The sequence below is a fragment of the Podarcis liolepis genome (assembly GCF_965112155.1).
Source record: "Podarcis liolepis genome assembly, chromosome: 13".
Lineage (NCBI taxonomy): Eukaryota > Metazoa > Chordata > Lepidosauria > Squamata > Lacertidae > Podarcis > Podarcis liolepis.
Genome location: NC_139573.1, coordinates 11,054,900 through 11,068,339, shown reverse-complemented (window position 1 = coordinate 11,068,339; position 13,440 = coordinate 11,054,900). Strand labels below are relative to the sequence as shown.

At 48.8% G+C, this 13,440-nt stretch overlaps 1 protein-coding gene across 2 annotated transcripts in view; it reads left to right on the top strand.

The window, feature by feature from the left end:
- The window catches only part of PFAS (phosphoribosylformylglycinamidine synthase), a 48,845-nt gene that overhangs the window by 8,234 nt on the left and 27,171 nt on the right, over positions 1 to 13,440 (top strand). For both annotated transcript variants that reach the window (XM_083471085.1, XM_083471084.1), the window contains exons 7-18: positions 2,605 to 2,745; positions 3,824 to 3,948; positions 4,169 to 4,297; positions 5,946 to 6,077; positions 6,282 to 6,410; positions 7,061 to 7,134; positions 7,706 to 7,862; positions 9,067 to 9,128; positions 9,895 to 10,056; positions 11,146 to 11,271; positions 12,436 to 12,567; positions 12,701 to 12,931. In XM_083471085.1, coding sequence (XP_083327211.1) covers positions 2,605 to 2,745; positions 3,824 to 3,948; positions 4,169 to 4,297; positions 5,946 to 6,077; positions 6,282 to 6,410; positions 7,061 to 7,134; positions 7,706 to 7,862; positions 9,067 to 9,128; positions 9,895 to 10,056; positions 11,146 to 11,271; positions 12,436 to 12,567; positions 12,701 to 12,931 — 1,600 coding nt within the window. The remainder of the gene's footprint in view (positions 1 to 2,604; positions 2,746 to 3,823; positions 3,949 to 4,168; positions 4,298 to 5,945; positions 6,078 to 6,281; positions 6,411 to 7,060; positions 7,135 to 7,705; positions 7,863 to 9,066; positions 9,129 to 9,894; positions 10,057 to 11,145; positions 11,272 to 12,435; positions 12,568 to 12,700; positions 12,932 to 13,440) is intronic.

The window sequence follows — 13,440 nt, the reverse complement described above, 5'->3', positions numbered from 1 at the left end:
CTCCCTTGTGACGTGTTCCCTCAGCCTCCTCTCCTCTGCTTGGGAATCCCCTGGGCAACCGCTGCCACCACCCCTAGTCTCTGATCTCCCCCCCTGCCCCAAAGAGGTGCCTCCCCACACTGCCCCACAAGCACCTCAGACTTGTCTGTCCATTCCCAACAGCACGGGCTGGCAGACTGGCTGGCTGGGCTCCCTCGCCCGCTTGCTTGCTAATTCACTCTGAGGCCACCTCGGCTCCTGGCATCAGCACCCCCTGGCCAACCCCAGAGCCACTATCCTCCTGCGGTACTTGTAGCCAGGGCTGCTGGAACAAGCAGCCATACAAGCCTTTGGGAAGCAGAGATTCAAGAGGGCATCAGAGGAGGGAAGGAAGGAAAAAGAGAGAGGTCAGTGTTGCCTGCGGCACCCCAGACCATCGTTCAAGTCACCCCAGGGTGCCACGGCAGACTGGTTGAAAATGTTGGCATACAACCAAGGAAGCGGGGGCAATTGGCAGGCCCCCAGCTGGCTCCGTCCCACCGGCCAGTGTACCGGATGAACTCCAGTCCTTGGTGCCGCATGAATCAGTGACCCGAACTTCAAAAGCTAGGGCACGCTCTAATCAGCAGAGATAATGCTAGGCAACAGAAGTGCCAGGAGAGTATGTGTAAGCATATTTACAAGCAATTTATTCAGCATAAGGTAAAGGGACCCCTGACCATTAGGTCCAGTCATGGCCGACTCTGGGATTGCGGTGCTCATCTCGCTTTATTGGCCGAGGGAGCCAGCTTCCAGGTCATGTGGCCAGCATGACTAAGCTGCTTCTGGCGAACCAGAGCAGCACATGGAAACGCCTTTTACCTTCCCGCCGGAGCGGTACCTATTTATCTACTTGCACTTTGACGTGCTTTCGAACTGCTAGGTTGGCAGGAGCAGGGACTGAGCAATGGGAGCTCACCCTGTTGCAGGGATTCGAACCGCCGACGTTCTGATCGGCAAGTCCTAGGTTCTGTGGTTTAACCCACAGCGCCACCCGCTTCCCTTCCGTTTACTTTTCATCATGACAAAAGGAAAACATTTCCAATCCCCTTTGTGTCCAAAGCAAGACAGCATAAGCAAAAGCTGTACACAAACGGAAGTTCCCAGCAAGCTGTGCTGGAGTGTAAACAGGCATGTGACACACAACAATCATGCCTGTTCCTTAAGGTGGAATGGAATATCCCAACAGAAAACCACTGCTCTGTCTACCTCTTAAGTCCAGAGGAGCAAATGGTATGATAACAGGAAGGGGCTTATTTCAGCTTCCTATAGCCATCACTCTGGGAAACAGGATGCTCAACCATAGAATCATAGAATTGTAAAGTTGGGAGGGATCCCAAGGGTCATCTAGTCCAACCCCCTGCAATGCAGAAATCTCAACTAAAGCATCCATGGTAGATGACCTTCCAACCTCTGCTTAAAAGCCTCCAAAGAAGGAGAATCCACAAACTCCCAAGGGAGTTTGTTCCTCTGTCGAACAGCTCTTGCTGTCAAAAATTCTTCCTGATGTTTAGTCAGAATCTCCTTTCTTGAAACTTGAAGCCATTGGTTCGAGTCCTGCCCTCTGGCACAGGAGAAAAGCAGCTTGCTCCATGTGGCAGCCCTTGAGATATTTGAAGATGGCTATCATATTTCCTTTCAGTCTCCTCTTTTCCGGGCTAAACATGCCCAGTTCCCTCAACCATTCCTCATAAGGCTTGGTTTCCAGACCCTCGATCTTTGGTTAGACCTGGGATTTTTATTTTTATTTTGCAAAGAACCGTTAACAAGTTCATTAAAATGGCTTTCTTAGCTCCCTTTCCAAAGCTTAAGGGGCTGTTCAGTGGTGAGTAGAAGAAAATAAACCTGATCGCGGTGGATCATAAGAGCATGGCTCCAACAGAGCGCATGGTTCAGTCCCTGCCACTAAAGTAGGACTCTAAAGGCAAATAGTAGGCATGGAAGATCTTTATCTAGTTGAGATCCTACAAAGCTGTAGGCCATCTAGCTGGGCTAGATGGCATAGCTGTCAACTGTCCCTTATTTGGCGGGACAGTCCTTTATCCCAGCGCTGTGTCCCGCTGCTGTCCCTTATTGATGATGTCCCTTAAATTTCCCGGGTTTCAAAGGAATCTGCTCCTCTCCCTCCCTCCCTGCCGGCCAGGGAGGAGGGAGGCTCCAACTGTGTTGCTTGGCTGCGTTGCTCACCCAATAAGGAGTCTAAGAACAACTGGGGGGTGGAGCTTGCATGCCTTGTGCCTGGCCGCCTTGCCTGGGGACTCACCTTTGCTCAGCGCTTCCCAGCGGAGAGGGGATGTGGTTTTCCTTGCTGCATCCCCATTGCCTGGTTGCTGCGCTGTGGGAATCACCACTTGAGACTTTGTTTGGCTGCTGGCTGGGCTTTCTGCCTTTGGCTTGGAGGGGCTCAGAAGCTGAACATACCTGTGCCTGAAAAATCCCTTATTTTGGCTGCTGATCCCTTATTTTCGAGGCTGCTGGTCCCTTATTTTCAAATCTGTAAGTTGACAGCTATGCTAGATGGTCCAATAGCCTGACCTGGCGCCCAGCGGCTTCCTGTCTCCCTAAACCCGCCTCTTCTTCCTGCAGCGAGCACAGTCGCCACTGGTTCTTCAAGGGGCGCCTCCTGGTGGATGGGCAGGAGCTCAAGGAGTCCCTCTTCGAGTCCATCATGAAGACCCAGGAGCGGAGCAACCCCAACAACGTCATCAAGTTCTGCGACAACAGCAGGTGGGGGTCTTCGGGAACCGGCGGGAGGAGCGGGTGGCCTGCAAAATGGCGGCCTCAACCCCCTGTTGCCGTCTCGGGAGCAGAGAAGAAGCAATGGGGCAGGCCTAGAACAGAGGTGGAGAACCTGTAGGCCTCCTTGATTCGGTTGAACCTCAACTACCATCATCCCTGACCTTTGGTCAAGGCTGAGGGGAGTTTGCATCCCACATTGTCTGCAGGGACCCAGGTTGACAACTGCTTTTGAGCCAACTCCTAAGGCCTGGCTGAGGAACTCTGATCATTCCAGATGTGGACAGACTCTTAACTCCCATCATGCCTGACTTTTGGCTTTGTTGGCTACAGTCAATGGGAGCTGGGAGTCCCTTCCCATGTGTGGCTTTCGGTGGCCGTGTGGCTTCTTCCTCTTCCTTTTTAGTTTTTATTTATACTTTTCAAATTTATTCATTTTGTTAATTTTACAATCCATTCAACATTTCAAAATTTGACTTCCTTCCCCCCTCTTCCTGCGTTTCCTTAAATTTATTTTTTCATACCTTCTGCATATCCAAATTCATTTAATTTACTCATTTAATTATCTACTGTAAATAGATACTCTTATAAAACTGCAGTTTATTACACTAATCCTGCTAATGTTTTTATCTGTTTGCAATTTAACTGAAAATATTCAATGAACCATTTCCATTCTTTTATAAAGAGTTTGTTACCTTGATTTCTTATTCTTCTGGTAGGTTTTGCCATTTCTGCATATTCCATAAGTTTTTGTATCCCTTCTTCCTTTTCTGGGACTTCTGCTTCTTTCCATTTTGGGCAAGTAACATTCTTGCCGCTGTAGTAGCATACATGAATAAATTTCTATACAATTTAGGTAGTTCTGTCCCTATAATTCCCAAAAGAAAAGCTTCTGGGGTTTGTTTGTTTTTTATAAAAGTTTTATAAAAGTTATTCTGAACATCTTTTTATAACTCATTATATATCATTTCCCAGTAAGCTTTAACCTTACCACATTTTCCCCAATTTACTTGGCAAGAAGCCGTGTGGCTTCTTGAAGCTGAGTGTGCGTGTTGTCTTCCCAACACAGTGCGATCCAAGGGAGAGAGGTCCTTTCGATGTGGCCCAGCGACCCATCTCGTTCCAGCCCCTTTGAGAAGCGGACGTCCACCCGGCACGTCATTTTCACAGCCGAGACCCACAACTTTCCTACTGGTGAGTGGATGGGAAAGGGGGCATGGTCTGAAGGGCAGGGGGCTTATTTCTAGTGCATCGTAAATTCCCCTGGCAGGCAGGCACCCCTGTGGACAGCTACTGCCTCAAACAAATAACAGGCTTCTTTGCATTGACGGAGTCTATGAATAACCTGTCTGGGTGCTCTGCGGAGGGAGTGCGTTTGTGTGGGTTTGACGTTGCTTTTAAACTCTCCTTGCAGGCGTTGCTCCCTTCAGCGGTGCCACCACTGGGACTGGCGGGCGGATCCGCGATGTGCAGTGCACAGGCCGTGGGGCCCACTATATCGCTGGCACTGCTGGCTACAGTTTCGGCAATCTGCTCATACCAGGTTAGTAGCGGTGGCTTGGGCTCGACATACTGAAAAGGCAGCTGCAGAAGGATGTTTTGCTTGGCAACAAATGGATGGGTGTTGGGCAGGTTTCTACCCCCGCCCCAGATTCCTTCCTCCCTCCCGTCCGAGTCTCCACCCCCATCGTTCAGCCCGGACCCAGAGGTCCAGCTCTCAGGGTCTGGTGTTTCTCACATTGCGAGAAGTGAGGTTACAGCGAACCACACAGAGTGCCTTCTTTGTAGTGGCGCCCTCTCTGTGGAACGCCTTCCCATCAGTTGCCAAGGAAATAAACAACTGTCTGACTTTTAGAAGACATCTGAAGGGAGCTCTGCATAGGGAAGTTGTTTTTTAAAAAATATTTGAGGTTTTACTGTGGTTTTATAAATTGCTGGGAGCTGCCCAGAATGGCAGGGGCAATCCAGTTAGATAGGAGGCATATAAATAATAAAATTATTATTATTATTATTACCAGTAGAACTGTGTTTACTGCATGCCAGTGAGGTGATCCCTCCCATTTGCCACAAGAAGGTAGAATCTGCTGAATAAATCACTCCAATCAAATACATTTGCATAACTTTGACCAGCTGAGAAGCAAAGCCCAAGCACTGAACGTTTGCTTTCTAATGATTGGAAGTTGTCTGACTTCTGAGATTTCATGTGGTGCCTTCCTTGAGAACTAGAGACGACATCATCATCATCATCATCATTATTATTATTATAAAGCTGAGATTTCTCAAGATGCACCAAGACCAGCAGTTGGTGGAGCAGGGGTGCTAGCTGCCCCCCCTTGCTGCTTGCATTGCTGTGGCTTACCAGGAAAAAGAGGTGGGGGCACCAGCAAGGTTGGCATAGTGCGATAACCCCAGTGGAACCTATCCGGTGCTCCTGGCAGTGTGATTGCATCATGGCGACTTGCCCTTCTCCCTTCCAGTAAGCTGTGATGACGTCGGTGATGGGAGGTCAGCCAAGCACCCGTGCCTGCTCCTGTGCAGATTTGAAATACTTATGCCCTATAAAATATGCCCAGATAATTGTGCCATGTGACAGTCTCTTGAGACAGACCAGAAGCTCCTCTTAATAAGGCAGTCATGCCCTCCAATCCAAGACACAGATGTGCCGAGTTGGGCCCAACACAGTGGCGTAGCGTGGGGGGTGCAGGGGGGGGCGGCCGCACTGGGCACAACATCTGGGGGTTAGGGTTAGGGTGCGCAAATCCACGGGTTAGGGGGCGCAAATTACTTGCCTTGCCCCGGGTGCTGACAACCCACGCTACGCCACTGGCCCAACATTTGGGGGGGGGTGGCGTCTCACGTGCATGACATCACATGCACGATGCCTGTCCCCCAGTCGGGCCACGTCTTCCAGGACGCACAAGCATCCCTTTGAGGATTGCCAGAGTGTTTTGTGATTGTGGCAGGAGATTATGGAGGGTGAAAACCGCCCTCTGCGCCGCCCAGCAAGCCAGTGCTCACCTGGGGTCAGTGGGGGATGGCGGCCCCCTCAATATGGGCGGCTGAAGGCCCTCCTGCCCCCTATACCCGGTGCCCCTGCCAAGGCAGCAAGGTGTACATGCACAAAGGTGATTCGAAGCAGCCCTAGGCTATGGGAGAAATCTGTCCTGTTCTTTTCCCATTCCTCACTGCAGGATACACATTACCCTGGGAAGATCCGTCCCTGCTGTATCCGGAAAACTTTGCCCCGCCTGTGGAGGTTGCCATCAGAGCCAGTGACGGCGCTTCAGACTACGGCAACAAATTTGGGGAACCCGTTCTGGCAGGTGAGACTTGCGGCATGATGATCTTTGGCCCCTTTCTTGCTTCCGAGGTTCAGTGTCCGGCTGGTTGGTTGGTTTCTCTCTTTGAAACCCCGGCATCCTTTAGCGACAACTTAGGGCAGCTGAGAGGCCAAAGCGAGGGAGAAAGAGGAAGGCTGTGTGTTTGGAAATGTGAGAAAATTCCCCCCCCCATCACCTGTCTTCCAGGCTTTGCACGTTCTTTCGGGCTCTGTCTGGCAGATGGCGAGCGGCACGAGTGGATCAAGCCTATCATGTTCAGTGGTGGGATTGGAGCGATGGAAGATGCCCACGTCCGCAAGGAAGCCCCACAGCCTGGTAATTTTTATTTAATTTAGCCTGTTTGGGAGATTGTGCTTGCTGTGATATGCATCTAATACACATCCTCTTTATTCCTTCAGCGCTGATGCATTTGCTCATGCAAAAATGATTCATCGATCGATTGACAGCTATGAATTTACCACTCTATTATTATTAGTAGCAGTAGTAGTAGTATTTATTAAACTTATTAGTCGCTTTTTTAAAAAAAGACGTAGCTCAAAGGGACTTACGAAAAGAATTGGGGGGCCATCACTGAAAAGTCCAGTTCTTGCGTTCTTTGAACCTCCCATGAATGGGGCACCTGGAGAAGGGTCTCAGATGATGATGACTGCAGGAACCGGGTCAGTTCATAATAATAAGTGCTTGCTTATTTTGCAAAAATGTGTTATGGTACCTCTGTTGAGCTTGGGGAAGTTCAAGAGCTGCTGAAGCATTTGCTGCTGTGGAAATCCCACCCTCCCATCACTTGCATTTTGATATTTTACTAGATGCTCCCAAGGAGTCATGAGGACTAGAGCCTCTTTTTTTTTTTGAAAGAAAACAAATCACAGTTGAGATTCTCAGAATATTGAATTTGGACCAGATGTTAGATTCTTTCTTTCTTTCCAACTGTACAATTGCGACTCAAGTTCCCATTTCCTTCTCAGGTATGAATGTCGTGAAGGTTGGAGGCCCAGTCTATCGAATTGGTGTTGGGGGAGGAGCTGCTTCCTCCATCCAGGTAAGTTGGGCCTTGCCTTCTGCTCCTCACCTTTGCAGGTGAAGGTAGCATCTCCCTATCAAAGCCTTAAGGCGAAGGTTCGGAGATGCAGGTACCTTTTAGGAGTCCTGGGCAGCAGAGATGTAGCAAGGTGGGTGCGGTATGCCCCGGGTGTCACCTCCCGGAAGGGGGGTGACAAAATGCTGTGTGACACTCAACGTCTGTGAGAGACGCTGTGGCACGTGCAGGCTTCCTTCTGGTAAAACTGTCCACCCACCGGCTCTACCTCAGCTGTAAAAAGCTCAATAACTTTGGCTCTGCAAAAAAAATATGAAATAAAGTCAAACCATTTTTGCAGGCAAAAAATAAATAAATCCCAATGTGTGTGGGGGGGTGGGGTGTTACAAGCAATTTTTCGCCCCGGGTACCACGTGACCTTGCTATGCCACTGCTGGGCAACAGGCAATGATGGCCCTGCTTATTGGCCTCATTCCTTGGCCTTCTTCTTAATTGGCGATTGCCCGTTGCCGACAAAGCTACCGCTTCCCTCCGCGAAGCCCTTCACACCTGCAAATGCTCCCCATGTGTGCAGGTGCAAGGGGACAACGCCAGCGAACTGGATTTTGGGGCGGTGCAACGTGGCGATGCTGAGATGGAGCAGAAGATGAACCGGGTGTTGCGAGGGTGCGTGGAGAACGGGGAAGGCAATCCCATCTGCAGCCTGCACGACCAGGGCGCTGGAGGCAACGGTGAGCGGCTTGGAGAAGGCTTTTGGGAACGTGGCTATAGACTGAACCATGTGTGCTCTCCCTTTTTCCCCTCCTGAGTGGTTTGATTTGGGTCACATGCCGCAGCTGAAGAGCATTTGGACCTTACGGCGAAGGGGAAACTTGCAGGATGAAGAGCAGAACGGTTTCTAGTGGTTCAGATGTACAGGATATTCCTTTGTGATATTGGGGGACCAACCAGGGAAGGGCTGTAGCTGAGAGGTAAAACCCCCTGCTTCGCATGCAGAAGGTCGCAAGTTCAATCCCCGGCATCTCTGGGTAGGACTAGCGATGTTCCTTTGCCTGAAACCCTGGAGAGTTGTCACAACAGTTCTGAGCTAGCTAGACCAAGGATGTGACCGAGCTAGATGGATCAAAGTACAGACTTGGCAGAAGGCAGTTTCCTGTGTCCCTACGTTCCTAAATGTCCCATTTGACCACAAAGGTTATGGGATGACCTTAAGACAAACTACCCCCTGTAGCATAGCCGACTTCACTATAAGAATTCTATACCTGCTTGGTACATTAACTGGCTCACTGGCCTAAGGGTTTGATTCTTGCTTTCGGTGCAAGAGGTCCTAGCGTCAAATCCTGCTTTCTGGTTTCCCACAGGTCTCTAGTTGGCCACTGTGAGAACAGAATGCTGGATTTGATTGGCCAGCAGGCTCTTCTTATGTTTACATTGCTACAAAGAAATTATGTTAACTAAGCGGCAGTAAATGATTTGTGAATAGCAATGGTTTTGTGGCCTGGATGCCCTAGGAAGAGGAAATGGAAGATGAGAAGGTTGTCTTTGGCCATCAGGGGTTCCCCCAGGGAATGAATGGCTGTGGTTAACCATTCCGTCCACCTCCAAAGGTAGAGATGGTCAACTCTACCTGGATGGATAAGGACAATGTTCTTCAACCTTGGGTCTGCAGATGTTGTTGGACTACAATTCCTATCATTCCTGATCTTTAGTGTTAGATATCTATCAGGGGTCGGTGGCAGTTGTAGTCCAGCAGTATCTGAAGACCCAAGGTTGAAGAACATGAGATAAGAATGTTTTGAGCTGGGTGCGAACAGTAGGCCATTGACGGTTGCTTTTCTGGGTGAGAATAAGTTTGGAAGAATTATAGTAGCTGCTACCTTCAAGGATGTGTGTGTGTGTGGGGCCTCCAAAGAAACTCTTTGCTTTCTGTTTTAGGGAATGTGCTGAAGGAACTGAGCGAGCCAGCCGGGGCTGTCATCTACGCAAGCCGCTTCCAGGTCTGTTTCTCATTTATGACTTTCCTACAGACACCAAGCTCTTTGTCTTCTGGTCTGCTGTCCTTTATGTCTATTGATTACTTCCCCATAGATGTTTCCCTGTTCCTAAATGCACAGAGCAGGGAGCAGTAGATTTAAAAACAAATCCATGCAAAAAAAATCTGGGAAAATCCCAAATTAAATCTACATCTGGGTGGAGAAATTCAGACCTGAAGGCTAGAGGTGGCCCTCCAGATATACCGTATTTTTTGCTCTATAAGACTCACCTTTTCCCTCCTAAAAAGTAAGAGGAAATGTGTGTGTGTCTTATGGAGTGAATGCAGGCTGCACAGCTATCCCAGAAGCCAGAACAGCAAGAGGGATTGCTGCTTTCACTGCGTAGCAATCGCAATCCCTCTTGCTGTTCTGGCTTCTGAGATTCAAAATATTTTTTCCCCTGTATTCCTCCACCAAAAACTTGTGATCTGGTGCGTCTTATAGAGTGAAAAATACGGTATTTGTCTGGGCTGCATCTTCTCTTTCCCACCCGGTACGTCTGGCTTAGCACCCTCCTTGAGTGTGTGCCTGGCTGGAATGTGCCCGTGAACTCTTACAGCATATATAAAAACATAGTAAAACATCAAGCTTTCTGATACAGGATTGCCTAAAAGTTATGTAGTTCTTTATCTCCTTGGCATTTGAAGGGAGGGTGCTACCGCCAAGAAGGCCCTCTGCTTTCTCAGTCAGTTCTTCGTCCCTCAGTTTCTCTCTTTCTTCCTTTTCCCAGCTAGGAGACCCCACGCTGAGCGTTCTGGAGATCTGGGGTGCTGAGTACCAAGAATCCAATGCCCTCTTGCTACGCCCGCGCCATGCAGATTTCCTGCGACGCCTTGCCCGCCGTGAGAGGTGCCCTGTCGACTTCGTGGGCAAGATCAGTGGCGATGGACGGGTAAGACAGCAGGAGCAGGGGAAGGGGTGGAGAGAATGGCTGAAACAAACCATGCAGACTGGCTTGATGTGGGAAGGACTGTGCAGAAAACCATGGGCGTTATTTGGACATAACAATAAACTACACTAGTGGCCAAAATTGTGGAAACCTTTTGGGAAAAGTTTGTTTCTGAGGTTTGATGGCTCATAACACCACTTTTTTTAAAAAATAATGCCTTAAAATTATATATCAATGGAAAGATAATTTAATGAAGAATGCAATGCAACAAGGTTTGTTCAATTGTCTGTATTCTATAAAAAGTTATAGCCAAATAACCAGAAAAAGGAAGCACAACTTGCTTAGGTTGATATGCAGTACCTTTCCTTCATTTGAATGTAGCCAGTGAGCAGGAGTGTTTAGAGAGCCAATCAGGTGTTATGAGCCATCAAACCTCGGAAATACACTTTCCCCAAAAGGTTTCCACAATTCTGGCCACTAGTGTCCAGTTGTGGGAACTAGCTGCAGCCGAGAATCTTGGGGTCCTGTAGTTCTTCCCCCCCTTCTCCGGTGAGTGGGAGTTTTGAAGCTTCCGCTTCCATTTTTCATGGACGTAGTTTAGCATTCTGTCCAAACCTTGACTTTATATATATACAGTGGTACCTCGGGTTAAGTACTTAATTCGTTCCGGAGGTCTGTTCTTAACCTGAAACTGTTCTTAACCTGAAGCACCACTTTAGCTAATGGGGCCTCCTGCTGCCACTGCGCCTCCCCCACCCGATTTCTGTTCTTATCCTGAAGCAAAGTTCTTAAGCTGAGGTAATATTTCTGGGTTAGGAGAGTCTGTAACCTGAAGCGTATGTAACCCAAGGTACCACTGGAGAGAGAGAGAGAGAGAGAGCGCAAGCTAGATTTTAGGAGTGCAAACCCTCACTGCGATGGTCGGTTTTCTGCTTCTGGTGTGGGGCAGACATTGTTCGGGCCTGGGAAACTGGGGAGAGGTTAAAGTTGAGTGCCAAAATCCAAGAAGGGAGAGAAGGGATTGGGAAGCTTTGAAGGCTGAACAGTTTGGGAAGCGGGTGGTCTGTAAAAGTGGCTCCTCTTCCTCGGCAGATTGTGCTAGTTGACGACACAAAGGTCCCGGCGAGCGACGTGGAGGTGGAGAAGGGGCAGGTTGGAGGGAGAGCCACACCTGTGAACTTGATGCTGGAATGGGTCCTTGGCAAGATGCCACGCAAGGTATGGCACACCTGTGTGTGTGTCCTCCCCCTGCCCTGCCACCCCCAAAGAAAAATCTTGGTAAAACATCTGTTTAAAGGTGTCCCAGTAGACCAAGGGTGGAGGAACCTGCGGCCTTCCAGACGCTGAACTACAGCTCCCATCTTCCCTGACCACTGGCCAGGCTGTCTGTGGACTGATGGGAGTCGGAGTCTAACAACATCTGGATGGCCACAGGTTGCCCCCCTCCTGCAGTAGGTCTTGATGCTTTGGAGCTGGGCATGTTTAGCCTGGAGAAGAGGAGGTTAAGGGGTGATATGATAGCCATGTTCAAATATATAAAAGGATGTCATATAGAGGAGGGAGAAAGGTTGTTTTCTGCTGCTCCAGAGAAGCGGACACGGAGCAATGGATCCAAACTACAAGAAAGAAGATTCCACCTAAACATTAGGAAGAACTTCCTGACAGTAAGAGCTGTTTGACAGTGGAATTTGCTGCCAAGGAGTGTGGTGGAGCCTCCTTCTTTGGAGGTCTTTAAGCAGAGGCTTGACAACCATATGTCAGGAGTGCTCTGATGGTGTTTCCTGCTTGGCAGGGGGTTGGACTCGATGGCCCTTGTGGTCTCTTCCAACTCTATGATTCTATGAATCTGTGATACTATTATTATTTATTAAAGTTGTATACCACCCTTCATTCATAGATCTCAGGGCGGTTCACAGCATAAAAACGTGAGACAAAAACACAAAATACATAATACAAAGGAAAAGCAAAACAAACCAATCCCTCTCCCACAAACACATTTGAAAAGCCATAGAATGTTAATCAGCCAAATGCTTGGTTGAAGAGAAATGTTTTTTGCCTGGCGCCTAAAGGTTTATAGTGAGTAGCCCATTCTCGTGTCACCACCCTCCCATCCCTTCTCTAAAATGCTCTGGCTTGGATTCCAATATCCTCTGTCCATTATTGTTAATTCCTTCAGCTGGTTAGGATCTGTCCCTTTTATACTTGTGGGATGAATATTTTCAGGAACTTTGTTCTTTTGTATTTGATATAGAGTTGTTGTTTTTATTTTAAAAATGCGTTCTCAAGCCGTTTTGCGGACTTGTCAGTTGCTTTGAGACATTTTCTTAGTGGTGAGGACGTGTCATAAATGAACAAACAATGGTGATGATTTCTGCCAACCAGGAATTTGTTTTGAATCATGTCCACCGAGACCTCAGGCCTCTGTCGCTTCCCCGTGGCCTTAGTGTGTCGGACGCCCTCCAGCGTGTGCTCAGGCTTCCATCCGTGGCAAGCAAGCGCTACTTGACCAACAAGGTAAATGCCTCACAGATTTGCGCCTCTGGGTTCTTTTAACCCAGCCATCTTTTTTAAAAATGGAGGGAAGGTATATTTTCTGCTGATTTGTTTTTCTCTTCTTTTCCCCTCTGCCCTTCTCCCTCTGGTACAGGTCGATCGCTCAGTGACAGGCCTCGTGGCTCAACAACAGTGCGTCGGCCCCCTTCACACCCCACTGGCGGACGTTGCTGTGGTGGCCCTCTCCCCTTTTGAGACGGTGGGAGGAGCCACGGCCATTGGGGAGCAGCCTATCAAAGGGCTCATTGACCCTGCAGCTGGTGCCCGATTGTCTGTGGCAGAGGCCCTCACCAATTTGGTCTTCGCTCGGGTCACTGACCTTAAGGTGAGGCAGTCCACACCCCACCCCACCCCTGACATTTTCCCTTCTTGCCTTAATACAGTGGTGCCTCGCAAGACAAAATTAATTCGTTCCGCGAGTTTTTTCGTCTAGCGAATTTTTCGTCTTGCGAAGCACGGTGTCGGAAAAGTTTTGGAAAAGCTTCAAAAATCACCAGAAACCTCAAAAAAGGCTACCACACCGCGTTCTATGAGTTGCTCCTCGAAGTCAAGTCGCAACTGTATTAACGGTGTTAAGAAAAAGGAAACAAACTTGCAAAAAACGCAAGGCGTTTTCGTCTTGCGAAGCAAGCCCATAGGGAAATTTGTCTTGCGAAGCAGCTCAAAAACCGCAAAACCCTTTCGTCTAGCGAGTTTTTTGTCTTGCGAGGCATTCGTCTTGCGGGGCACCACTGTACAGTGGTACCTCGGGTTACAGATGCTTCAGGTTACAGACTCCACTAATCCAGAAATATTACCTCGGGTTAAGAACTTTGCTTCAGGATGAGAACAGAA